Here is a 26,195-nt window from a genome sequence, read left to right as displayed (position 1 = left end):
AGAGCTTATTTGAATGAGAGGTATCAAAATATACAGTGGAATGTACAGAATGAGAATAACTCATCTCTGTCTAGCACCTGTTGCAGTATGTAGATCAGAGAATTATAGAATAGTTTGGATTGGAAAGGACCTTAAAGATCATTCAGTTCCAACCCTCCTGCCATGGACAGGGACACATAGACCACATTTCATCCCTGGCCTTGAGCACTTCCAGGGACGGGGCATCCCCAGCTTCTCTGGGCACCCTGTGCCAGAGTCTCACCACCCTCACAGGAAGAATTCTTTTCTAACAGTTATCTAAAACCACCCTCTTTTAGATATTGTAAAAGATTTCTGCACCTAGGAGATCTGTGCATGTGACTTCCTCAGCCACTGGCAGGAGAGGTGATGTTGCTGTCAGATTGTGTGCACAGCAGTAACAGAATTGTGGACTCTGAGTAGTGGAAACTTGTTTTGTTCCTAAAACAGTGAGTGAAACTTGCTAATTATAATACTGGGTAGTGTTGTGGTTTATCCCAGCTGTCTGCTGAGTACCACACAGGTGCCCCCTCACTCTCTGCCCCAGGGGGGCAGGGAGGAGGACTGGATCAAGGTAAAACCCCAGGGCTGAGATTAGAACAGTGGTGAGCCCCTGGCACAGGTTGCCCAGAGAAGTTGTGGTTGCACCATCCCCCTGAGTGTTCAGGGATGGATTGGATGAGGCTCTGAGCAACCTGGTCTAGTGAAAGGTGTCCCTGCCCATGGCAGGAGGTTGGAATTGGGTGATCTTTAAGGTCCCTTTCGAGTCAAACCATTCTGTGATCTACTGTGTGTGGTGTTCTATGGTTTGGAGTAACCCTCTGGCCAGTTGGGGTCAGCTGTCCTGGCCATGCCCTCCCCTGGCTCATTTTTGCATCTCTTTGCTAGCAGAGCATGGCAAACTGAAGAGTCCTTGCTTTAGAGTAAACATGGTTTAGCAACAACTAAAACATCAGTGTGTTGCCAAAATTAAATCTCATCCTAAATCGAAAACACCCAATACTAAAAAGAAAATTGACTATGCTAGCCAAACCCAGGACAGGTAGGCATTTTAAATTCATAGTTAGCATTCCCATGTTTTAAAGTTTTTTTTCATATTGTTGCTACACCGACCTGGTTTTTATCTGTCAGAACTTCTGGAGCATTTTGGTGTGTTTGTAGTTCTGCAGACCCCTATGGGGCTGTGTAAAGCACCTGGTCCCATTGGCTGTTTCCTGACACAGCATTACTCCTTTCTCATGCAAAAATACCTGTGGCTGCCTTCAGAAGCTCTTTACTCCCTCTCTCAGAACATCTTGGTAGGCAACAGTTGAGACCCCTGGGATCTCCCTACTGTGTTTGGTGTTCTTGGTATTTTCCAGCCTGCAATGCTTCCTGTTCTTAGTGAAAGTTTTGGAAGCTCATGACATGTGCTTCATTGTCTGCCTAATCAGTAGGTCTGACAGTAAAGCAGTTAAATAGTCAACCTGCTGCACCTAAATATTAATTTAGTAGTAGGATATTAATTTTATGTTTATGACAGCTCTTTGGATTTTGTTTAGGTTTTTTTTTAAAGTACCACTTTATCATGAGTATTATAATATTTTAAATAATTTTTTTTCTGGTAGAACTCTTACAGTATTTTTAGGTTTTGACTTTACAGGTAGTTTCTGAGTATGTAGAAGAAAACTTTTTTGGATATGCTGATGTCTGTCCTTTGCCTGATTGACACAGTAGAGCTCACACATAAATCTCCTTATTTTGCTTTATGTTTACCCATTTATGTTTATGTTTGGCTTGTAAAATAGGGCCTTGTGATTGCAAGAAAACAGAAAAGGGTTGTTTGTAAAGAAACAAAAGAACATTTAAGATCCTAAGTTGATGTTGCTTCACCACATCCCCAAAGAAAGCTGTAATCATGTAATAAAATCCCAGCCATCCCCAGTTTCCTGCTTTCCACAAGCCCTGCCACAGGGGGGGCTTACAGAAACCAGGGCTTCCCTCCTGAGCCTGCATGTGCCACGTGTGTCTCACATGGGGAGAGGTTTCCAAGGGCTCTGAAGATAGAGCAGGGAAACAGGAAATTAGCAGCACAATTATTACTCAGAATGTTGTAAATCTCTACATAAGACATGTAAATAAGGAGACCAGCTACTGTTAGGAAGGTGGGTAGTCAACGTAATCAGCTGGGGGTGCTATGTGCTGTTTGTTATTTTCTTTGTTCTCTGTATTCTGCTCTATAAAGGGGAATAAAAATAATGAGAAATCTTTGAACCTTTGTGAAGTGTTTTTCTCCTCCTTGAAAAAACCCAAATGAAAACTTGAATAGTGCAAAAGCTCAGTATTGTCTTTTCACCACTGTATATGTATTACTGAAGCAAATGTGATGGAAATGTTAATTAAAATAGAAATTTAATACACATGCTGTAAATCTTACCAGTCTCAGTGACTTCCCTGCATATCTGTCCCCTGTCAGTGTTAGGCAATTTGATTTTTTTTCCCTTGTATTTCATGTCTCCATCCTTGGAGATGCTCGAAAACCATCTGGGCAGGTGGCTTTGGTGGCCCAGCTTGAGCAGGGGTTTGGACAAGGTGGCTCTGGGCTGCCTTCCAGATGTGATTCTGTGAGTTACCCCAGTTGTAAATCATGTGGAAGTCTCAAGCTTTTTGATGGCCCATATGGACAGGAACTTTAGTCCTTGTACTTTTGGAGGTTTTATTTTAATAAGAAAAGTAAGCTTTTCTATCCTTAGTAGCCAGGTGAGAAAAATCTATGAATGCAATTGTATTCAAGTAATAAAAAAAATTTTAAGTGCTGTGTTACCTTGTATTTTCCTGAAGTTTCAGTAAAGGATAATGATATTAAAAAATAACTTAGAGACACTGGGGAATTGTACAACTAGTTTTTTAAATCTCAGTCTCCCCACTAACTCACTATACATAGGCAAGACCTTCATTGTGCCAGAAACAATCATGAAAAGAGGATGCAAAATAAAGCACATATCAATCTGCAAATGAGCTTCCCATTTATTAATCATCCATGGGTCCTTCATTCCCAGTAGCATCAAAGTAGAAAGCCATAACCAGATCTGATGATGTTCATTAAACACACTGTGCTAGGTGCTTCCAAGAACATCTCTGAGTTGTATCTGAGATGTCTCCTTGCCAGGCCACTGCTGGGATCCATCTCTTAGGAATTTGACTCATGAAATGCATGAAGTGCTCCTGTTCTTCCTTCATCTTCTGCAGGAAAACTTTCACAAAGTTTTTTTTCACAAGTAACACACAAACTTTTCATGCTATTTAGTGAGCACCATGTTTTCAGTCTTCCAACAGCATATTGAGGCACAGTTTGCTTTATTGCAGACAGCAACTGAGATGTTGTTTGTCTCATTTAGTATAATTTGGGTCCCTCCTTCTCTGGAGAAGCAAACAGCAGGGAAATGCACCATAAGGATGTAAGTTGTCATGTGTAGTGAAACAATCTGTGTCTTCTCACAGAGCCCAGAGTTCCTGGGAGTGACTGAGAGCTCCCCTGAACTTGGCCTTCCCAGTGTGCTGGATGCCCAGTAATGGTAATGAGCTGAAAGCTGGCAGAGAGTAAATGGCTTTTTTTCCTTTACTTGATTGAAAGTTTCAGCAGGCACACAATCAAGCCAGAGTTCCTTTTGCACAGTTTAACTAGGTTAAAGAAATTGGCCAAGATGGATCAGAGCAGGGCCAGGGTTTCCGGTGGTCTTCCTGGAGCACCTCAGGCGTGGTTGTCCCGGGCTGTGCTGTGGGTTTTGTTCTGAGTGCTTTGGCGTCTGCCTGTCCTCTGGGTGTTTATGTTTTGCTCTCTTCATTGAGGTTGCATTTAGAAATTTGGGGGTTACTGGCACAAGATTGTCCTTTGGATCCAGCATTCTTGGAAACACGCTGCAGACCGTTCTGAATGGCTCTGCTGGACGCTGCCTGCTTCGGGAATCTTCATCCAGGAAACATCCAGGGATGTTTGTTCAGATGTGCCAAAAACTGAGGGTGTGGGGTTTGGGTTTATTTTGTTTTGTTTTCCGTACAGAGACGTTTACTCTTACAAGGGATGTATTCCCATGGGGATATTTATTTAGTGTCAAATCGTGATCCAGCATGTTTGTTCAGGATAGGTTGGTGAAAGGGGTTTAACACAAGCTGTTGGGATTTTGGACAGGTAGTCACTTTTGAATGTTTCAGGTGTCCAAAAAACATTTCAGATTTATGTTACTGAGTTGTTTAACTGAAGTGGGAGATGCAGTTTCAATTTACACCAGCTCACATAAATACTTGGAACACAGAGTCATAATCAGGAATTTTTTTTTTCTTAACGTTACGTTTCTCATCACTATGGTTTGAGGTGTTCACTGAGGGTTTGAAATGTTATACATTGTCTTCCTAAATGAGTTCACTTTAGGTTAAAGAAAAATCTTATTTCAAATCTCTGTGCATGAAACAAGACAGATTTCCCATTTTCCATGTGCTCTAGCAGGCATATGATTTCAGTATTTCAGACCAAGCTGCACAGTTTTATGCTCTGAGAATTTTCCTCTCTTTTCTTGGTTTTATTTATAAGATTAAAGCTTGTAGCAGGTTTTTATGCGTGCCCACCCATGTGGCAGATTCTTCTACCCTTTCATTTCTCCACTTGTCATTTATCCTTTGCAATATTTAATTATATTTTGACATGTATGTTAATTTTTTAAAAAATGTGAATGTATCTTCTGCTGAAGTTTTCTAAATAATATACTGCTTTACTCTTACTGGACTTCTTTGCAAGAGCTGTATGTACTGGCCTCTGAGCTCAAACCCATGTTCACGGGGAATTTTAAAGGGGACTAAAATGGCACTGCTGTGAGACAGATCTAGAAGCCATGGACATGGGCAGGATGAGGCACATGTATCTTAAGTTGGATATGTCAAAGCACATCTGTCAGAGTCTTGTGATTTTTATGTTGCTTAGGTTTCAAAATCAAAGTACAGAGTAATGCAGAAACACCAAATTCTGTTGCTGTACAGCCTTGAACCTTGTTCTGTGCATTCTGGTGCACTTGGAGCAGAACTTTTCCATGTCCTTCTGGGAAATCCCTGACTCACTCAAAGCAAAGGTGGAAGTGATTGGGAAGAGGATTTAAAGTTGCACAGACAGTGGCAACTTCACATTTCATGTTTCAGAGTAAAACCAAACTTTCTAGTCAAATCTAGCACTGTCAGCTATAGATGTATATATTTTTCTGACTAACAACTAAGGTAATGTAAAAGTATGCTAAAAAAATGGGTTATTTTCCTTTAGAATTATGTTTAGGCTGGCATAAACCACGTCCTTCATTCCTTCAACTCCTCAACCCTGTGCCAGCGTAGTTAGTGTAACCAGGAATGAATTTGCAAGGAATTGAACAAAGTTAAAGTCAATAGGGGAGGAAAAAAAGGTTTAATATACCCCAGAGTAGCGTGCTCACTGTGATGTTTATTCAGGGCTGACACAGCAGGTGCGTGAGAGATGTGGGGAAAATGGGAATGCCTAAAACTCCAGCCTTTATGAAATTTGTCACTGAACAGCTCTCCCCTTGTCCCATTCCTTGTTGCTATTGTACAGCTTTAGTTCACAGTGGTACTTTGTGTTATGGAAATCATGTTGTAAGCATCCAGTTCCATGGTTTAGCTAGATGTGGTAATTTCCTATTCTTCTAATTTTGTTGTGTGGCAGAAGATATTTACATGGGTTAACCTGTCTGTAAATAAAATGGATGTTTTCTGCACAAGGGAAGGCTTCCAGATGCAGATAAAATATTAAATATTTTCCTTTTTGTATTTTTTTTTTACCCAGAAGTCAAAGAGCAGTCTGCAGAAGAGGATGCCCAGACAGAAGTGGAGAGCACCAAGCAGCTAACACCAGTCCTTCAGCACTCCGTGTCCGAGGAGTCCGCGAGCTCCACCGCCTCCGTGGGTGTGGAAGCCAAAACCAGGTGAGTGAAAGAGCAAGGAGGAGGTGGCTGCTGAGTCAGGGGCTCTGGGGTGCAAAGTGCTCCGGGCACAGGGCTGGGACTCTGTCACTGCTTTGAAGTTTGGGGTTGGTGCCTTAATTGGCATACGGGGAGATCAAGGTGAGAAACGCATTCTGTGAGTGCTGTCCTCTCTTGGAGAGCCTTGAGTTACAGCTGGCTAAATGAAAGGAGGCATAAGTGATAGGAGGTAAAATGTGATTACTGAAGCTTTCCTGCTGTGTAGGAAATGGTGTATTAGCAAATTTATAGAAAGTTATTTTTTGATGTTGCAGCTTGTGTATTTTCAGGAACAAAGTAAACCAAATGTCTTGCCATGTCTCCTTGTTTTGGAATTCATAACAGAGAAAATAACATCTGTATTTTTTAAACTTCCTTGTTTTGTAATTTATAACGGAGAAAATAACGTTTGTATTTTTTAAACTTTTTATTAATCCAAATTAGCCTAAAAGCAGTGAAAGTATTAATTATGTTACATGAGGAAAACCAGAGCACGCTGTCTGTGATCACTGTTGAAATGGTGTCACACAATTCTAGCAGAGCTTCTCTGCTGAAGCTCTGATAAGAGCTTCTAACCCAGTTGCAGGTCTCTCCTTCTGCAGAAGGTGCTCTTACCAGCTTCCAGACAGTTACAGGTGTAATCATATTTTGACAGACTTGGAGAGAATTTTCGTCATCATTTCTCTTCCTCCTAATCCAACACAGAACATATTTTCCATGCACAAAAAATTACTTAATCTACTTGATGCATATATAATTTTCATGTTTTACATGCTCACAAACTTCTTAGATTCCAAGAGCTACTTTTCGTCTTACAGAGAATTCAGTTAAATAGTTCTTGTGCATATACCTGAGTTAAATACATAAAAATTTCTGTTCTTGGTGGAATTTTCCAAGGCTGAGATTAAATTGCACTAAATATGTGGAGCAACTTGAACTAAGCAGCTGTTTTGCTTCATTATTTGACCCTGTTTTGGATAATTTGCAAAAAGTTTAGTGCTGTTTCATCCACTCTCTGTTCTTCTCAAGGTTACTTTTTTTGCTGTTATCATGAATATTTGATTACACCACTTTCCATAGCCATAGACTTGTTTCTTAAAAGCTGGACAACAGTCTCCTGGAAAAACTTTGGCCTGGTTCTGAGCCAGCCCTTATTTGCCCTCAAATTATTCTTCCTTCCAACTGAAAGTGTTGACTTTGATCAGTCAGGATGGAATGGCTCAAATTATGTGCTCATTGCTTTGGCTGATCAAAGTATTAAAAGGCTGAGTACTATTAATTTTTAATTAAAATAATAGTGATCAGACTGTCTCTGACATTTTGGAAAGAAATATATTGAGGAGATATGAAACTGTTAGTTGGGAATCAGAGGGTTTCTCTGACCCCAGGTAATTTTGATTTCAAACTTAGATGCAGAATGGGGGTTAGTTGTAGAAGTCATTGAAATATTCATAACTGGGAAAAACCCAGATGTCAGGGTTTCTGTGGAAGTGATTCTTGAAAAAAGCCTCTTTTGATCTGTGATGTTTGATCAATCATTTGTGTCATGGTCTGTGTAGTGCTGCCACTGACATTGTGTCATGCAGGGGCTGGAGGACTGAATTCAGGGTACTTGACTCTGTTTTCTTAGGAGAAAATACAGTGTGTGAAAAAACAGACTCTGCTAATGCTTGTATAATGACTGAAGGAAATGCATCAAGTTTTAGGATAAAGAGTGACTCCACAGTGCCTTAAAGCTGTTTCTTGGGGAAGTAGTTTTAAAGCTGATTTCCAAATAATTCATACTCATCAGCTTCATCTCTTCCTTGGTAAGCTTTTCTGTTTTCTAACATAAGTAACTTCCACTTTCTAATAAAATGGAAGAGTTTAAAAATAGCTTTAGGTATGAGAGACATAGGAGCATTATGAGAGTATATCATAACAGACAGAACAGAATGCCTAGAAGACAGAAAAGAATCCAAGCTTCCACAAGAAGTAGATAAAGGTGTAGGTGGAGCCACTTTTGCATTGCTTTTTCAGTGTTCAGTATAAGAAAATTCAGTGTTTCTGTCTTTGATAGTGAAGATGAAGGTATTAGAGAAGCACAGGACACAGGACATAAAATAAAGTCTTTTCCATGAAAAAATTAAATAATTTGCTACTAAAAACCAGTGATTATAACATAGTTGGACACATCAAAACTAGGATGGGGATTTCAGTAGCTGAGAGATTAGCCAGAACTTGGCTTATGTGGTATTTCTCTCTGGATCCTTCCCGAGACTGCAGCTAAATAAAAACATTCAAGGGAAAGGCGAGAGAGCTGGTAAATTTTGGAACCTTCCTCGGGTGGGATATGGGAAACCAAGAGAACTACTGACAGCAAGTGGGAATGGGGCAGGGAATTAAATAACAGATTCAGGATTAGTGCTCAGAAAGCAATGTGTTAAAACCCCATTAAAATAAAGAGAGTCTGAGCCATACTGGGGTAGGGAGGCTGAAAGGGCTGAGGCGTGTGCTTGAAAGGAGTGAGTGAATTATTGACCACATGTGGGGAGGGGCAATAACATCAAGCAGAGATAAACTCCCAAGCCTGGCAGTGGCAGGAGTAACACTGCCAGCTCCTATATATCACAAGCATCATGGGTTTTGGAGCCTTTTCCTTTGGTTGTTCCCTTTTTTCTTTTTATAAGCCTTGTGAGAAGCTTCTGTCAGGCCAGGACTTACGGCTGAGTGGAATCCAGCTTCTTCCAAAGGAATCTGCTGCCTTGGTTTGTGCTGCCTGCAGAGAGCAGGGGAAGTGCAGCCCTTGGGGAAGGCAGGGAGCCAGGAGCCGGCTGCGACTCAGAGCAGAGCCCACTTCCACCTTCCTCCTCTGGTTCCCACATTGGCAACCCCTGGCATTAAAAGCTAACGAGAATGGCCTAGAAACACAATTTCATAGAAGAACAAAACACCTTTTGATTCATTTTATTTTCTGTCTGCTCTCAGAGACTGTGAGTTGCATTAATTGCATGTTTTCAGTCCTTTTGCCATAATCATGAAGACAGAACATTCTTAAAAAGCAGAAGCTGAGGTTTTCACAGAGCTCTTTTAGATTTTGGTGCTTTGGCCTGCTTAAATATCTGCTCTTGTGAGATTGTTGCTAAAACTACAAAAAAACCCCAAAGAACTGGCAAAACACCTTCCTGCTTTCTTGCTTCACTTGTAATTGGACAAAGCACGTAATTTTCATTCCAGACCAATTGCACCATTCCCTGTTATTTTGTTGGCTGCTGCTGCTGGGATGGAATTTGGAGTGTGGAGATGGAGGGCTTGGGTGCTTTATTCCATCAAAAAGAAGCGGTTGGTGAACATCTGTAGATTGTGTGAACAAAGAAAATAGTGAAAAAGTAGCAGTGAAATTCTTAATCTTTGTTCCTTTTTTTTTATTTAAATAATCTTAAAAGCACATTACATAATTTGTAACAGGGCAACACTCAGTATAAGAAGAAATTGTGGAGTGGCAGAGGGTAGATAGAATAGGATTATTCTGGATAGAATAATATTGCAGTGATAGAAGGAAAAGCTAGATCTCTAGGAAGGAGGAAGTTAGATAAAAGATTTAATATTAAAATGTGTTTAAAAATTTGTTGAAGTTGTAAAGTCAAGCACATGTTTTGGGGAGATACCCGTATTAAGATTAATTTTCAAACTGATTATTCCTTTTTATGAACATGTACTTTGATACAGTTTGTTTTATGAGAATGTTTTTCTCTAAGTATAGTTTCTTAAGAGAATGGACATTGTGCATGACACCAAGCATTTGAAGCCATTGCAGAGTTTTGCTTTTACATTTCCAGCTCTAGATCCATATAAGCATTTATGGGATCTTCCTCTGAAGACAGTGATTTACATCTGGAAGGAGGACATAGCATTTCTTTATCTTCCAAACTGAAGTACTACTTCAGCATTATATTAATGACCAGTCTAAGCCAGAGTGGAATTACTGATTTGGCTAGCAGGGCACAAGTAAAGACTAAGACCACACACTGAAAAATGAGAAAAAAAGTTAAATATTTACTGGATTTCCATCCTGTTTGTTCATGCATTATTAGGGAAATGGTCTCAAGAAGAATTCTGTGACAAATCATTGTTAAAGCAACTTTTCCTTGGATTTATAAGGCAGGAAGGGACCTTTGGAACTCATCTAGTTCTTTTTCCAAGGCAGTTATCTACAGCTGTCATTCCTGACACAAGCTTACATAAACTGCTCTTAAATCTTCCAGTAATAAAAGCTCTATATCTTCCCTAAACAGTCCCTTCCAGTCTCTTCTTTGTTTTTACTGTTGGAACCACTTTGCTCACATCTAACACACATTCTCCTCATCCTGGGTTTATTCCATTGCTACTCATACCATCTGCCAAGGATAATGGAGGACAGCTTTGTGCAAAAGTCTCTCATTTATTTCCCCAGCATGCTTTACCTCGTAACAGAAATCCCAAATTTGTTCCTACTTTCTTTGTAGATGATGTTTTCTTGAGCTCAGATCCTTCTTGCTGGTTTGAGTTTTCTCCAGATGGTGTGTGTCTTTCTCAGAGCACAGAAGGCGTGTCACACAAATGGGGCCAAAGAAAGGTTTCACAGGCAGCCAAAATCCTGCCTTTTGCTTAGGCTGAACAATTGCCATTGTGGCCATAATGTAATTAATGCTCTCATGTAGGACTTGTGCCTCATGGGATTTGACACCATAATCAATGACATTCATGGCTGGGCCTTTAAGTTGCACAGACCTTTGCTCCCTGATTTAATCTGTTCTGTAGGAAGGTCCAGCCACAGAAACCATGAAATGTCTCCTGCCCAGCCTGAGCAGGTGTTCACAGGTGCTCCAGGTTTCTAGAGTCCCACTCTCAGCCTCTCACAGATGTTCTTAGGTAGTTTTTCTGTCTCATCCCCATCCTAAAGCTGCATGTCTCCACCTGGGTCTGCCCTGCTGCTTACAAGTGCTGCACTGGTGAGCAGCAAGCTGAGCACTGACAGGTCAGGTCTGCTGCCTGGACAAGTTTTCTGTCCTCTGGGAGATGGCAGACAGACAGAAGCACCCCGTGGCTGGCAGTCTGTCAGGCCATGCTGCAGGGCAGTACTCACTGCAGCATGGGATGCCTGCTTTGTCAGGGATTGCACAGATTCAGAATATTCAGACAGTGGCAATGGTCTGGGATCTTCTCTGTCAGTGTTGAGTGAATACAATGTTTTCTCTCATTTCTTCCAAATATCACCTCTTCCATTTGTTTTTTGTTTTTTTCTTTTTTTGCCTCCAGCTTTCTTTGCCAGCTTCTTGAGTTTTTTATGTTGTTGGATGCTCATATTCCCATTTTCTTTGCTAATTCTAAATCGCTCATCAGTTTTAATCATTGTTTCAAGGTTCACTTAGTTGAGGTTTACTCTTCTTTGTCTCTTAACCTGATGTGCAGTTTCCTTCCATCCATTTCCAGTGTCTTCTAGACAGGTGTTTGTTACACAGTATTTCTTCTCACCTTTTTGTCCATTTTCTTGTTAATTTCCTTGTCAGCTGTGACTGTTTTCTTCTTGCTTCCTCCAGCTGTCTGTGTGATTTGTGTTGTTTGCCATAGTCAATAGTCTCATTTCTCCAGCACCTTCCCTTTCCCTCACACTGCAAACTCTGTGTTGTGCCCTGCATTCCTTCCTCGCTTCCATACTGAGGCTGATGGAATGTACAAGCGATTTCAGTGGTAAAGTCTGGACTCACAGCACCCCAGAGCTGTAGCTGCAGAGATGATCCCTGTGAGTGTCTGTGACCTTTGCCAGAAGGATATTCATTCACAGGGAATGGATGGTGCATATGGAGTCTGCTTTCACTCTGGGACTGAGAGATTGGAGTGTGCTTAGTGAGGAGAGAATCTTTGTGCTCATAGCTTCAGTGTGCTAAAGCTCTTCTGAAGCACATGGGCTCTGCTCTTGGTGAGGATAGAAGCATTTAGAGAAACAAGTTTGGACTAATTTTCATAGGGTTACAGAAAGTCTAACTTCAGAAATTAATACATTGAAACTCTAAATGTTTTACAGAAGAACAGAAAGGGTTGATCAAAGTTCTGAAGTGGATTCCAGTTAGTTCAGAACCGTTCCATCTCTGAAAGATGTTGGAGAAGGAAGATAAGAAGCTTCAGAATCATAGATGGAGTAGGGAAGGTGGCTGTATCCTGTTTAGTTTCTTTTATTGCAAGAAGCTGAGGGTCATCAAGTGAAACTTTTAAAAGTTAGATGCAGAATAAAAGGAGGTGATTCTTTGTACAGTAGAGAGTTATCTAGAGTGATACCCTTGCCAAAGGATGTGGTTTGCTGAGACTTTAGGTGTGGTCAAGAGCAGACTGGGCAAGTTCAGGAAAGAGAAACTGAGAATGAGTGTAGAGGAATCACAGTTAACACAGGGAGGCCCTGAACTGAATGTACTGGGGGCATGGATAGTACCATGTCTGCCTCCTTTTTAATATCTCTGCACCTCTGCTTATCTGGCTTAGATGAAGCTTTCTTGGAAAACTGCTGTTTAAATGGTAAATCTCAGTAATTTTCAGATAGTAAGACCCTGCTTAGTATTTGTATGAACAAAAAAAACCAGCTTGCTAAATGGTAAATCTCAGTAATTTTCAGATAGTAAGACCCTACTTAGTATTTGTATGAAGTTCTCTCCAAGAGAGGCTGGCACATTTGTTTGAGTTGGGTGTGGCTGTGGCTGCCCCAGCCCTGGAAGTGTTCAAGGCCAGCCGGGATGGGGCTTGGAGCAGCTTGTTGTAGGGGAAGGTGTCCCTGCCGTGGCAGGAGGGTTGGAACTGGATGATATTTAAGGTTCCCCCCAACCCAAACCATTCTGTGCATCATGTTTTAATAACCAAGAGAGAGAATTTGGTTTACACAGGCAATACTTTCTGGGCACAGATGCATACTGAAGGTTGAAGCTACAGGACTTCTTATTCTTTGACTTTTATCCCTCAGAGTTGAAGATAACTCAGAATTGCATGAGTTGCTACTTTTCAGGTACAGTCAATTGAATTCCATCAGGGATTGTTATTTGAGAGAACAAGTCAGTTCATGTGGACCTTAGGGAATTATCTAGAGGGCCTTGGATTGGACCTCTGCATTCACTTTTTTCAGCACTGGCATTCTGGTAACTCCTCTTGCATCTAGGGTATGTTAAAACCTAACTGAACTTTAAATACTTGTTTAAATCAAAGCTGACACAATTCACAGTGAATAAGGACGTATTTTCTGCATTTTAAAATGTCAGTAAGATGTGTTGTTTTGGTTGTGTTTGGAGGGGAATGTTTTCTTTCTTTCAAATGAGAAGAGTATCATTAAGTTGATTATATGGCTGTAGTGCTCCAGCTGTGCTGGTTTGAAGAAATTAGAAAGCAGTTATTGTCCAATGCAGTTTAATTGCTTTGTATAAACTTTTAAAATTCTTCACCTGAAGTTCACACGAACTCTCTCCCGCCTCCTTTTTTAAAAAGAATTATGCTGCATAAGTGAAATACTTGTTTCAACCCCAAATCACGGTAACAGTATAATAGTGTCAAACCACTTCACAATTTCAAGTTGTTCTGTGATTCAGGTACCTATTGGAAGGAGATTGTGCATCAAACACTTACATACAGCTTTTAGCAGAGACTTTTTGCTTCTTTTTCTTTGTGGTGTCTCCATTTGCCCTTTTCATCCTTGTCTGTCCTTATTATCTTCATTCAGAAGGGTGATTTATTGGGTTGTTAATGCTGTATCAATGTGAAGCTGTTATGCCTCACCTAATGAGATTTCTTCAGTAGTTTCCTTTCAAGCTTCGTTATTACCGAGGTCCAGATATTTTCAGAATATTTAGATGATGCTGAAAAGCTTCATCAGAATCTTGAGTTTCAGATAAACTTTACCTCTGTGAATATCTCACATATATTTGAACTCACACTGATGCAGATCCCCAGTATTGTTTCGAGTCAGAAATGGTTTTTTTATTTCACTTAAAGTGCAGATTGCAGGTATTGATTTGACTTTACATAAATGATACAACGGTGGATCTTCACTAAGAAGAAGAACACTTTACTCTTTAAATAACACAACATAAAATGAGAGCAAAGGTATTTTGTGCATTATCACAACTTGGCAGAGCTAAATAAATAGTAGGTCCCCTGTAGTGTTTCATTTAGCCTTTTAGCATATGTTAAAACTGCTAACAGGGTTAGGTGGAAGAAGAATTCTCAAGGCCAGTTCTTATCAGTCTGCTGTGGTAATTAGTACAAATGATGCTCTGAAGTTCTGTTTTGCTCCCAAGTACTGCATTTCACTGTGATGAGCTTAATTTTAATAGTGAAAAATAGATGTTAAAAACACTGTAAATTTCTGTAACAAGTAGTGTGTTAAAAAGACATCCTGAAGGCATTTCCAGGCCTTTAAAAACAAATTAGTAGCAAAAGTCACATGATAACCCTCTTCACTTTCCTTTTCAACCCAAACCATGAATGAAAGAAATCTTGATGCTTTCCAAATTGGATTTCTTTTTAAATTTAGTGCAGTTGTTATGGTGGTAAATGGCAGTAGTGATCATCTGCAACTTAGTCTTTAATGAAGAGGCAATGGCTGTAGCTAGTGGATCTTATTGGAATTGCCATGCCTTACATTTTCTCACATGTAATCCATTGTTTTTTCATGTTTAAACCTGGTTTTAACGTGATTAATTGGAAAAGGTAAATGCACAGCAGAACTCCTTTGGTAATACCATTCCCAAAGTAGGCTGGGAGGGATTTCAGAAAAGTTACAAGGTGAGCATTCCTTGAGCTGAATCCAAGAGTTTGAATTTCTCCTGCTGTTGCCAACCTCCCCTTTATCTCTGTGTGATGCTTGGATTCCCCTGTGCCAGCTCTCCTGAAAGAAGGGCACCTTTAACTCCTCTCTGCAGAATAGGCAGCTGCAGGATTTCCTTTAGCCTACCATCCTCTCCATTGAGTACTGAAAGGGTTGGATAACTTCAAGCATCTCACTGACAGACCTGCTCAGCATAGGCCACTTGCTGTCTTGCTTGTAAGGAAATTAAGTTGTTCCTGTGAGAATGAGGAAGGAGGATTTACTCCCCCAGCTGTATACGTGGGGCTGTGGGGGCATGGCAGTGCCCCATATCACTGCAGTGTGTGGTGCATTCTACCAATCTATGAAAAACAGGCAGGAGAGTGAGAGTGAGATAACTGTTGAGGGTCACACAACCTCCCTTGGACACATCTGAAGATTTCCAGAAGCTGCATAGTGCTCATGTGGGCACAAGTGCACATCTGTGAGATATGGGCCACAGCATAAACAAAACATGTTTGCATGAGCCAGTCTGCACATCTGCTTGTTATCAAGGAGCCTTGGCTGACACAGGGTTACCCAGTGCCATTTCCCAGCACAGAAGGATCCAGGAGGGGCCTCTGCTTACTCCTGGAAGTACAGCTACAGGTGTTGGTAATCCTGATGCTAAGGCTTAATTCTGTTAAAAACTCTAAGTTTTACCTCAGTTCTCTGACTGAATATTTGCAAGCAAACCAGATGTTTCTCCTCCTCTGGTTGTGATTTAATATTGTGCAATTAGTTGCCCAATACTGCATGTGTTGAAATGAAGTTGTTTCAATGGGAAAGTCTGAGTTTTAGGATGAGTCCTGATGACTGTCATCAGTCAAGTAAAGGAAATAGTGACTGGTCTCCCTTCCTTCAGGATTAAGTGGCTGCAGGGCATTTTGTTATCCTTTGTCAGGATGTGGACAGGGGAGGATTATAGCACTTCAGATTCTTGTCAAAGGGTTGAGTAAATTCTGTGTAAGGAAGAGACACTGATGGGATGAATGAAGTAAGGACCTGTAGAAGAGAGTGGCTGTGAAAGAGTGATGGGATCAACATGTTTCTTGTTAGAAAGGGCAGCCTTCAATCCAAGGATTCAAGTCTGGATCTCCTCCCATGGCTCAATGGGAACAGACATTAGCTTCAGACATTACTAGCTTTTCTGCCTCTTACTGCATCCCCAAAACCCAGCATGTCTGGTTTTTTCTGAACACAGTTTTTCCTTAGTGTTATGTATTAAAATTACTGTGCATTCAAATCTACAAAATCCTCTGGGATGAGGTGAGGGATCGGAGAAGCTCCTGGTAATAAACCACCTCTGGATCTTTAAACCCTTATAAGAAAGGAGCATTTGTCATGGCAAAATATGTCATTTAAGTTGAAGTTGCAGATAACGATGAACTTACATTTTGAGTTGGAGCAACTAAGATATATCTTAAATGGAGTACTGTTGAGCTGCTTTTTTTTTTTTTAGTAGCTTATAAAAAGATTTGTGACACATTGTCTCTTGCTTTTTATCCCATTTTGAATTATCCTGTTCTTAAAATATGTTAATTATGATAACAGATCTAGGGTTTGATCTTAAGATTTGCCAGTATCTCTATTTCATTATCTTCAATATGAGAGCTCTTCTTGCATCACAGATTTAGATCCTCTAATTGCATATTGACATATGGAAAGTAGATTTGTAAGTACTTTCTGCAGTCCTCAGATGATAAGAAAAAATCTCTACCTTCTGCCCATACAGACATAACTTAAAATATTTACTGAGCACTTAAAGCTAAAAGGCTAACGTGATGGACTGGCCACTTTGTACAGCATGACAAGCCAGCAGCTGTGGCATGTCAGGGGCCACAGGGGCATGGCTTTCCTTCAGAGGGTCTCTCCAGCATCCCAGCAGAAGCAGGGAGTTCACTACCACTGAGTGTCTGTGGCTGTCTGGCTCTGGGTGCATTTGAAGCCCCTCTGCTTATCTCCCTGGAAAGTGTGAAACCTTTTTCCCCCTTTGTATAATCACTCCCCTCTATCTCAGCCCCACAGTGTCCTGGAAGTGCTCTGGGCACGTTCTGCTGCTCCTGTCTTTAACTTCTGCACCGTGTGCTCACAACCTTCAGCGAAGGCTCCCCCAGCCCCCTCCCCGTGGCGAGCACTCGGTTCAGCTGCATTCCCCAGCTCTGCTGAAGCAGGAGCAGTAGCACAAACCATATGATTCTTGACAGCTTCACAGCTGTCCACACCACGCTGCAGAGTAGCTGTGAAACTCACTGCTCCTGTTGTTTCACTCCACCCTGCCTACAGAATGCTTCTGCTGGAAGTTGTGATGCTAGAGCTGCCTTACAGGCTCCAGAAATACCAGCTTTACTCCTGTATGCCTTTTCAAATAATACCACTTGAAAAGTTAGTTTATTTTTTTTTCTTAATTACTGTTTCGTATTTCTCTCTTACAGATCTTAACATTATTGCATATTTGCTATGACTCCACTTTTAAGGGCTTTGTTTATTTGTTTGTAATTATCTTCAAGTCTTTTAATGAGCAGCGATAGTCTGTCCTAACAGGATGTATGAATAATTATTTATTCCACTGTGGATAATCTTGTGTTTGTAACTAGTGTAATTTATATACCATGGTCTAGCCTGTTTAAATCATAAGTCTCCTCACAAGTCTCTCTAGTCTAGAAAGCTTTACTTTCCCTGCTTAGGAGCTCTGCCTGTGAGGCCGTATCAGGTTTCACTGGCAGTCCAGTGGTTACAGTCACTGACAGACAAATAATAGTGTATTTGTTGTTCTATCACACTAAAAGCTAGCTATAAAATAGACATATGTACTGTTCAGTGTAACTTCTCACTTTTCACTGCTCTCACACTACCTTTATCCATATTTTCTTTGAATTTTTTTGTCTTCAGATATCTTTTTCTAAAGATTTCTGGAACGTGTCAGACATTTGCCATCAGCTCCGGGGGTTGTGCTGGCTCATGCTGGTTGTGTGTTGAGGCAGATCAGTGAGGGATGTGCAGCCAAGGCCACGAGATGAGGACAAATGTTTCCTAACAGTACCACAGGAAGGTGTAATTTCAGTACCATGAATGGGACTTACTTTTTCTGCCGACCAACCTGCATGTTCCCAGCAGTCCGTCTGCCTCAATGAAAGTGCAGTCCTACCTATCAACCATAAATAAAAGCTTTTTGATTCATTCTGGGCTTCATTTTGGGCTCATGAAACACTTCACCCTTTCTTAGCATCTGACTGTCTGGTATTATCAGTAGTAGTAGGCCAGGTTAATTTTCTTCTTTTTCTTTCTTCCTATTGGTGCTCCATGGTGAGAGCAAAAGGAGCCATCCCAGAGTAATATCAGAAGCTTTGCTGGATTCTTGGGGTTTTCTGTTCTGATCTGGAACTTTCCTTTTCCACTTGTACTTTTTTCTGGTGCTGTTCTTGTCTCTCCAGGCTGAAAAGCACAGGAGGCTTATTTCCCCCCCCCCAGAATTTAGTAAATATTTTACAGCAGTTTAGCCTTAAGGTTTTCTCTTCCTCCCACTTCACTTCCCTCCTCTCACTCACACAGCACAGACTGTCCCAAATCCAAATGTGCCACCTTGGAGATGCACTGAAATATATTTAAAAGGAATCCAGGCATAACCAAGCCTCTATCCAAGTGCCTGATTCCCTGAGGCATCTTTTTGGGGTCTTTGGGGCATAAATACGAAGAAAACAGAATTGCTCATTTAAGCATTAAAAAAAAAGTGTTAAATGGCTTTCCTTTAATGCAAGCTGCATTAGTTGCAGAAGTTCACATTTTAAGTTTGTGGATATGTTTATTATAGAAATATTTTTCAGTAGCTTCCATATGATGTGACACAAGGAGTGCTGTCAGAGCTGTCATTTCAATCCTGTCGCTGTGTTGTGCATGTTAAAACATAGTTGCAAATGGTACAGGGTATTGCAGCGGTCACGGTTCTTGTAAATATAAAATTCCTCCAGTAAAACTTTCAGACATCATTTTGGTTTTGAATATTGAAGTAAATGAGGATGGTTGCATTTGTGGTGTGCTCTGGCATGTGTGACTGTAGCCATTGCTGTGGTTTTCTCATTATTCCATTTATCTCCATGTTAGTAGACCTTTATAGTATTTACACATGGTGTTACGCATAAGCTGTTCGTGCTTCCAGAAAGGTGTGTGTGTGTTGAAATGTTCTATGTGTTCTGTTACATTTTGATGCCTTTTTGCAAGCATATGTGTAGACACACAGAATTTTGGAAATTCTAATCATTTGAATATAACATGGGCGTTTTTTTGTTTGCTTTCTTAATCAGGCAGTTTTGTGAAAAGAAAAAAAGTTCTTTTAATGTAACTGTTAATTAGCTGGAAATAGTGTTTCTGAGTGCTGAATTCTTATACCTGACAGCACATGGGAGCTTTTATTGTCTTCTTATAAAGGGTTAAATTAGCATGAAATTTGCTCTTTGATGGGATATTGTCTGCTGGTTTTCCCCCCAATAAAGAAGTAATGATCTTCCTTTTTACAGCGAACAACTCTGCGCCTTTTGTTACTGTGGAGAACGGAGCTCATTAGGGCAAGGAGATTTGAAACAATTCGGTCCCACTCCTGGGTATGTTATCCCATGGAAAAACCAGCCTTTAAATAAGAGTGAAGCCAGCGACAGCACCGATGGAGCTTTTGAGAGAACTCCAAGGCAAAACTCAGTGCTGCGCAAACAGAGAGGCCAGAAGAAGTAAGTCTGTCCTAAAATAATAAATATGTAGATTTTTAAATTTTGCATGAAATTCAGGAAGGATCTTTACTGGTTCTGTACTGCAATAGGCAACTAACCTGTATTTGTGTGAATGAGGGGGTTTAATATTAAAAAATGTTTGTAAGGAAAATCAACATGTACAGAAACCTAACTAAAAATGGAGCCCCAGAGCAACCAACACGTGAGTGGTATAGCAGTGGCTGTCTCTTTTGATTTTTTAAAAAGGGTTTGTTTCTTCCCCAAGTGAGAATTTTCGCTCTGGAAAAACACAGATAAGAGACATAGCTACTGTAAGGTGCTGATCTACTTGTGATGCTGAAGTAAAAGTACACACGAAGGGTGGAAGAGGTTGGACTTTTGACACTTGATGTGTTGTGTAGCCTGGAGTAATGGGCAGCCTCTGCCCATTAGGGCCTCTCCTCTTGCCATCCAGCACTGGCTCTTGCCCTGGTGCCAGTGCTGTTGAGGGCATGCAGCAGTGGTTCCTGTCCTGCCGGAGTGGGGTTTGCTGGCAGCTCTCCCAGACAGGGGAGTTTGGTCATGGCTCCCTGGCCTCCCAGTGGTTGTGAGAGATGGCAGGGGCATACCCAGCCCTGCAGTGTGGTGGTCAGTACGTGGTGTGTCTGGGGAGGACATTGTGATGGGACTGATCAGAGCCACATCTTTGTGGGCATGGGGGTCCTTTCACTGGGGCCTTGTGTTGACTTGGGTTCATTCAGGGTTGGTGGTGAGTGTGGGATCACTCAGTGCTGTCTGTGTGACAGGGGGGCTGCAACCCTAGAGAAACATGAAGGGTGGCAGTGGCAATGCAGGGCTGCAGGCCATGGCTACAGGATGGGCCGAGTGGGGTTGAGAGTGGTGAGGGGCTGTGGGACGGTGAGGGGCTGTGGGTGGTGAGGGATTGAGGGTGGTGAGGGGTTGAGGGCAGTGAGGGACTGTGGGTGGTGCGGGGTTGAGGGTGGTGAGGGGCCACAGGCAGTGTGGGGTTGAGGACAGTTGAGGGGCTGTGGGTGGTGAGGGGCCACAGGCAGTGTGGGGTTGAGGGTGGTGAGGGGCTGTGGGTTGTGAGGGGCTGTGGGTGGTGAGGGGCCACAGGCAGTGTGGGGTTGAGGACAGTTGAGGGGCTGTGGGTTGTGAGGGGCTGTGGGTGGTGAGGGGCCACAGGCAGTGTGGAGCTCAGGGCAGTGAGGGGCTGTGGGTGGTACATGGTTGAGAGTGGTGAGGGGCTGTGGGTGGTGCGGGATTGAGGGTTGTGAGGGGCTGTGGGCGGTGAGGGGTTGAGGGTGGTGAGACGTTCAGGGCAGTGAGGGGTTGAGGGTGTGAGGGGCTGTGGGTGGTGAGGGGTTGAGGGTGGTGATGGGCCACAGGCAGTGTGGAGTTGAGGGTGGTGAGGGGCTGTGGGTGGTGCAGGGTTGAGGGCGGTGAGGGGCTGTGGGCAGTGCAGGGTTGAGGGTGGTGAGGGGCTATGGGCAGTGAGGGGTTGAGGGTGGTGCAGGGTTGAGGGCGGTGAGGTGCTGTGGGCGGTGAGGGGTTGAGGGTGGTGAGGGGTTGAGGGCGGTGCAGGGTTGAGGGCGCTGATGAGGGGCTGTGGGCAGTGCGGGGTTGAGGGCGATGCTGGTGGTGTGGCTGTGGTGCAGGGTTGAGGGCAGGATAGGATCAAGGGCCGTATGGGTGATATGGGGCAGGGATGCGGGGTTGAGGGCGGGCTGATGATGCAGGGCTGTGATCCAGGGCAGTGGTCATGTGGGGCAGGGATGTGGGGTTGAGGGTAGGGTGTTGATGCAGAGCCAGGGCAGTGTGGCACACTGAGCACTGGCACAAACTGAGCACTGGGGGTTGACTCGGTTCGTGGACCCTGGGAGGGAACAATGAGGGAGGCGGCTGCCGGCTGTGCCAAACTCCCGAGTCAGATCCGTCCCTGGCTGTGCTGCTGCTGCAGAAACTGCTCAGAGTGTTCCACACTTGCTGAGGTTCTTGGGTGCACGTTGTATGTTTTTGGCATCGTGGTGGTGGTGGAAAACTGCACGTTGTGTAATGCTGATATGGAAAAGTGGCTTTTCTTAAAGCTAATAAAAGTAGCACCCTCGCTTCAGGCTGTATTCTGTAGGTATATGAAATATTTTCAGAAAAGTCTATAGAAAGGACAAGATTGCAGAGTAAATTGAGAAGTTCTGTGAACGGATTGTTTGATCTTGTGAGAAAGCTTTTTTTATACAGAAAAATGCCTTGTCAGTTGAGATTTAGTTTTTCTTAAAGATCCTTTAAGCTTTGGTGTTGTGAGTAGCAGTTTGGTGTTAGAGGAGGTTCTGCTGTGATGGGGTGAAGCGCTGGCACAGGCTGTGGATGATGGAGCATCCACAACAGAGTAGTTGTGGATGCTGTATCCCTGGAAGTGTCCAAGACCAGGTTGGATAGAGCTTAGAGGAACCTCTGGGATAGTGGACTGTGTCCCTGCCCATTGTAGGAGGGTTGGAAGGAGATCCATTCCAACCCAAACCATTCTGTAATTGCAGTGAACATAAATGGTGTTCAGGAACCAGTTTTGTCAAACAGAACATAATGCTTTGTTAAGGAGGTTTTAAATGTTGATAGTGTCAGCATTTTGGGGTAGATATATTTTAAATTATGCAGGTCATGAAGAGACCATGTAATACTAGTAAAAATAGAAAATAGAAAAATAGAAAACTTCTAAAATTTCTTAGGTGATGCAAGAGAGATGTTGCTCTTCTCCCCATAAACTAAGGGGTTTTAAAATGTATTTATAAATGTAATGGCTGAAGTAAAGCATGGTTTTCAGGAAAGTGGAGTTATCACAGATTAAAATTCCAGTGGTTTCTGTATCTACTGACAAATGCATACAATTGAGTTATTAATAGCAGAGAGTAATCAAGTTCAAAGAACCTTAGTGGAAAATGCAGCACCACCTTTCCTACCAATTGTTGAGGCATCAGTGATCAGGTCTCTTATCAGTAGGCCTAAATGCACACCATTAGATGTCCAAGATATTCTCAGCCTTCAGGAAATAAAGGCAGAATTGTCACTTCTGTTTTTTTTTTTTAATTCAGTAATCTGAGTGGTGTGAATTGTTTTCTGTTGAGATTAGAATTTAGGGAAAAAATCAATAAGGTTATAAACTCGTACAATATATTAGTCTTTATATCACTGCATTTTTTAATCTCCCCCCCCCTTTCCTCCAGCTCACCCCTCACCCCACCCTTTTTTTTTTTTTAACATTTGATGGCATTGTATAAAAATGTTTATTTCCAAACAGATTTTAAAGTCCTGATCTTCTCCTCATAGCTGTAGTATTTTCTATAGGCACCTCACCTCTGGATGTTGTTATCTCATTCTCAGTTCCAAGGGTTGGGCAAATTTTAATATCAAACAGAATCAAACTTAAAGAAGCATGTGTGTCCTGAAGAACTGGAAGAGAGTAGGCTTGTTTACTGAGTAGCAGCTTTAACTGGAAACTGTTACTGGGGAAAGTGTTGGGATAAAATACAAGGAAGACTTTTATTCATGTTGGTTTATATTTTATCATATTAGGAAAAATTGTACTCACTTGCCATGAGTTTTAGATCATTTGTGAGTATCTGGCTAATAGAACAAAGAATGTGGTCACTTCTAAGTTTGTTTTTCTGCTCCCTGATACAGATCTCGATCGAGTATAGCATCATGTACAAGCGTAAGCACCCAAACTGCTTCTGACGATCAGGTTGTCAAATTCTGGGATGAACTCAGTTTAGTTGGCTTACCAGATGACATTGATGTTCAAGCCTTATTTGAGCCAACAGGTAAGATCCATTCTTCTCCATCCTTTTTCTCCCTGTCCAGTAGCAGTAGAGTAGCCACAGTGACATGAATGAAGTTTTGCAGCTGTTGGTTTTTGGTGCTGTGGTGTTTGTCAAGTCTCTGATGGTGCTTTGGTAGCTTTTGCCTGTGTCAGGTATTGTTTTTGTGGTCTTCCCTCAGCTTTGTGTGGGGAAATGTTTGTAATCTGCTGCTGAGCTGGTGTTCAGGTAGTAATACCTTCAGTACCATGATTCTTTTTTGGGGTGAAAAGGGAAAAGGAATGAGGCACAGCTTAATATAATTCTCAAAAATCTTAGTCCTCTGACATTACCTGATCTCCTGCTGCAAATTTTACTGGAAAGAATGGAATAGAAGATTTAGGAGAGCAGTAGAAACATAATGCACGTGCATGTTTCCAGAATCTGCAGGTTTTCTGTCAGAAAAATGTCTGGTTTATCATCTGCTCTTTCATTTCAATTGAACTTTTCTATAATTAAGTTATTAATTGCTTTTTCAGAAGACATCTGTGTCCAAATGCTTTGATGCCAGTAATCCATTCACATATTTTTCTCCAAAAAATGGAAATACATTTACGTAATCATAAAAATGGTACTCTTTCACGAGTGTGGAAACTTATTTCAAGGTCCAATTAAAGAAAAAATCCAATGGTTTTGTTTAAATAGTTATACTATAATGGGTGTAGATTCATCAATCTACATTTTAAAAGTTGCTATGAATTGTAAATGACTCTTCCCAAACCCATATAGGAATTTTGGGGATTTTTTTCTTGTAGCTTGAATTATTAGGTTGGCTGATACCTAAGTTCAACAGCTAGTGTAAACCATCATTTCTAATTCCTGTATCAAGCAGTCAGAGAATTCCTTTGGAAGTATACATCATTTACATTGTTTTTCCCAGAATGGAATTAGAAACATCCTGTAAGAGTTATCTGTTGAATTCTACACATTCTGATTTTTTTTTTTTTTAGTTAGGTAGGTGTATCTCTATACTGTGTTTGTTGTATTGACCGTTTTCTCAGTCTTTTATATTTTATTTTATTTTTAATTTTTTTTTCTACTTTGTATTATTTTATTGTGGTCAGTACCACAAACTGTTTGTTGTATTGACCATTTTCTCAGTCTTTTATATGAGTATCTTTTCATGTTGTATTTTGAGCTTTTAAACATTTTGTGTAGACTTATAAAGTATCATACTAGCATATTCTACATGAACATACAGATCTCCAGTACTTGGGAATCATAAATCGGAGTACAAACCTAGGGAAATGTTATCTACAGTGAAATACAAGGTGAAGTGGAACTCTGTGTGTGTTACACAAGCATTGAATGTAGAATCAAAGTCAGAGAATGCTTTACCACCCCAGTGCTATGATTACATGTTCAGACATTTGAAGATTATAAACAGATAAAAAAGGTGTGTTGTATATAAAATAAAATTGCAGTGTCTGATAGTAACTGTAATATAGTCAATGTATCATAAAATGGGTTTTCAATGTTGAAAGAAAAAAAGGGGAAGAAGACCTCTCTGTTATTTCTGGCAAGTATTTACTGCCAGAAGGGAGTTCCATGCCTGGAGGAAGTGCCTGACAGAGCTGTCCAATGCTGGCCCTTTGTCTCCCTGCCCTCCAGGTCACTGCTGGGCTCATCACCGCTGTGCGGAGTGGTCTGTGGGCGTCTGCCAGACTGAAGAGCAGCTAGCGCTGAACGTGGACAAAGCTGTTGTCTCAGGGAGCACAGAAGTGAGTAAAAACACCTGAACACTCAAATCTCTAAGAAAACTGTGTTGATAAAAAGACAAATGCAATGCAAAGTGTGACTAAAAATACCCATGTATGGATCTCTGAGCTCTCAGTTATAATAAGGTTTTCTTGGGCAGATCCTGGTGCTAAAAACTTCCATTGCAATTTGTTAAAAAGTTTTATGGAGTTGCAAGGAAAATAACATTAATTAGTTTTGAGGTAACTAGAATGTAGGAAGAACCAGGCTGACCAAAACAAATTAGAGACAAAAGAAAAGTTGAGTTCAATTAGCAAATTCTCTGCTAGGTAGAGGTAATATTTATTGTACCAGTTTATATCCTGAAATTATATGACGCAAATGCAGTAAAAAAAATTGTCAATTACTTTCATGCCACTTTCAAAAAACAGCTTAGTATAAAAAAGCCAGTGTTTGCCATGAAAACTTACCTTGATACTCTAAATACTCATACAAATACTCAGGTAAATATTTCATCTTTTAAATTGAAAAGTCTTTGGAAAAGTAAGTACCTTTGAAAAGGATGAACTTGTTCTGGTGTCATATTCTGGTACTATTTTGAAATCTTAGAGATGTATTTCACTTTGGTTTTGCCATGTGTAGCTATATTTTTGGTTATATTTAATAATGCCCAAGAGGGTTTTTTAATAATAGTATTAATTTTTGTATTAAATCAGACATGCTTTCAACAAATAATTGTAATTTTTGGTGGTTTTCCCATGGTTATGCTTAGGCCTTTTTTCACTTGAGTCTTCTTGCTTTCCATGCATTATAATAAAACAAAAAATTTGGTGTAAGATACCAGTAGATGTTCTCCATCATTTGGACTAAAAAGATGCTTCACATTAGTCTTTCAGTACAAGCCATAGAATACAGCTTTCTTTGCACCTTTTTCTTTTCATATGGAGTAAATGTTTTATTTTGAATAATTATTTAATTTCTGTATTTGTGCTTTCAAAATAAGACTGTTGAAAATGAGTGAACCTGACAGTATTAAGTTCTAGATGAGCTTGAAAATGTTAAAATATTTTTGTGT

General features: G+C 41.1%; 1 protein-coding gene across 12 annotated transcripts in view; it reads left to right on the top strand.

Annotated features, from left to right (window-relative positions):
* Positions 1-26,195, top strand: part of KMT2C (lysine methyltransferase 2C) — a 187,711-nt gene that overhangs the window by 53,236 nt on the left and 108,280 nt on the right. For all 12 annotated transcript variants that reach the window (XM_050971688.1, XM_050971690.1, XM_050971694.1 and 9 more), the window contains 4 exons: positions 5,837-5,975; positions 19,365-19,571; positions 23,247-23,386; positions 25,034-25,143. In XM_050971688.1, coding sequence (XP_050827645.1) covers positions 5,837-5,975; positions 19,365-19,571; positions 23,247-23,386; positions 25,034-25,143 — 596 coding nt within the window. The remainder of the gene's footprint in view (positions 1-5,836; positions 5,976-19,364; positions 19,572-23,246; positions 23,387-25,033; positions 25,144-26,195) is intronic.

Source organism: Serinus canaria, chromosome 2, assembly GCF_022539315.1.
Source record: "Serinus canaria isolate serCan28SL12 chromosome 2, serCan2020, whole genome shotgun sequence".
Classification (NCBI taxonomy): domain Eukaryota; kingdom Metazoa; phylum Chordata; class Aves; order Passeriformes; family Fringillidae; genus Serinus; species Serinus canaria.
Note: the sequence above shows the minus strand (reverse complement) of the source record. Positions and strands in the feature narration are given on the sequence as shown.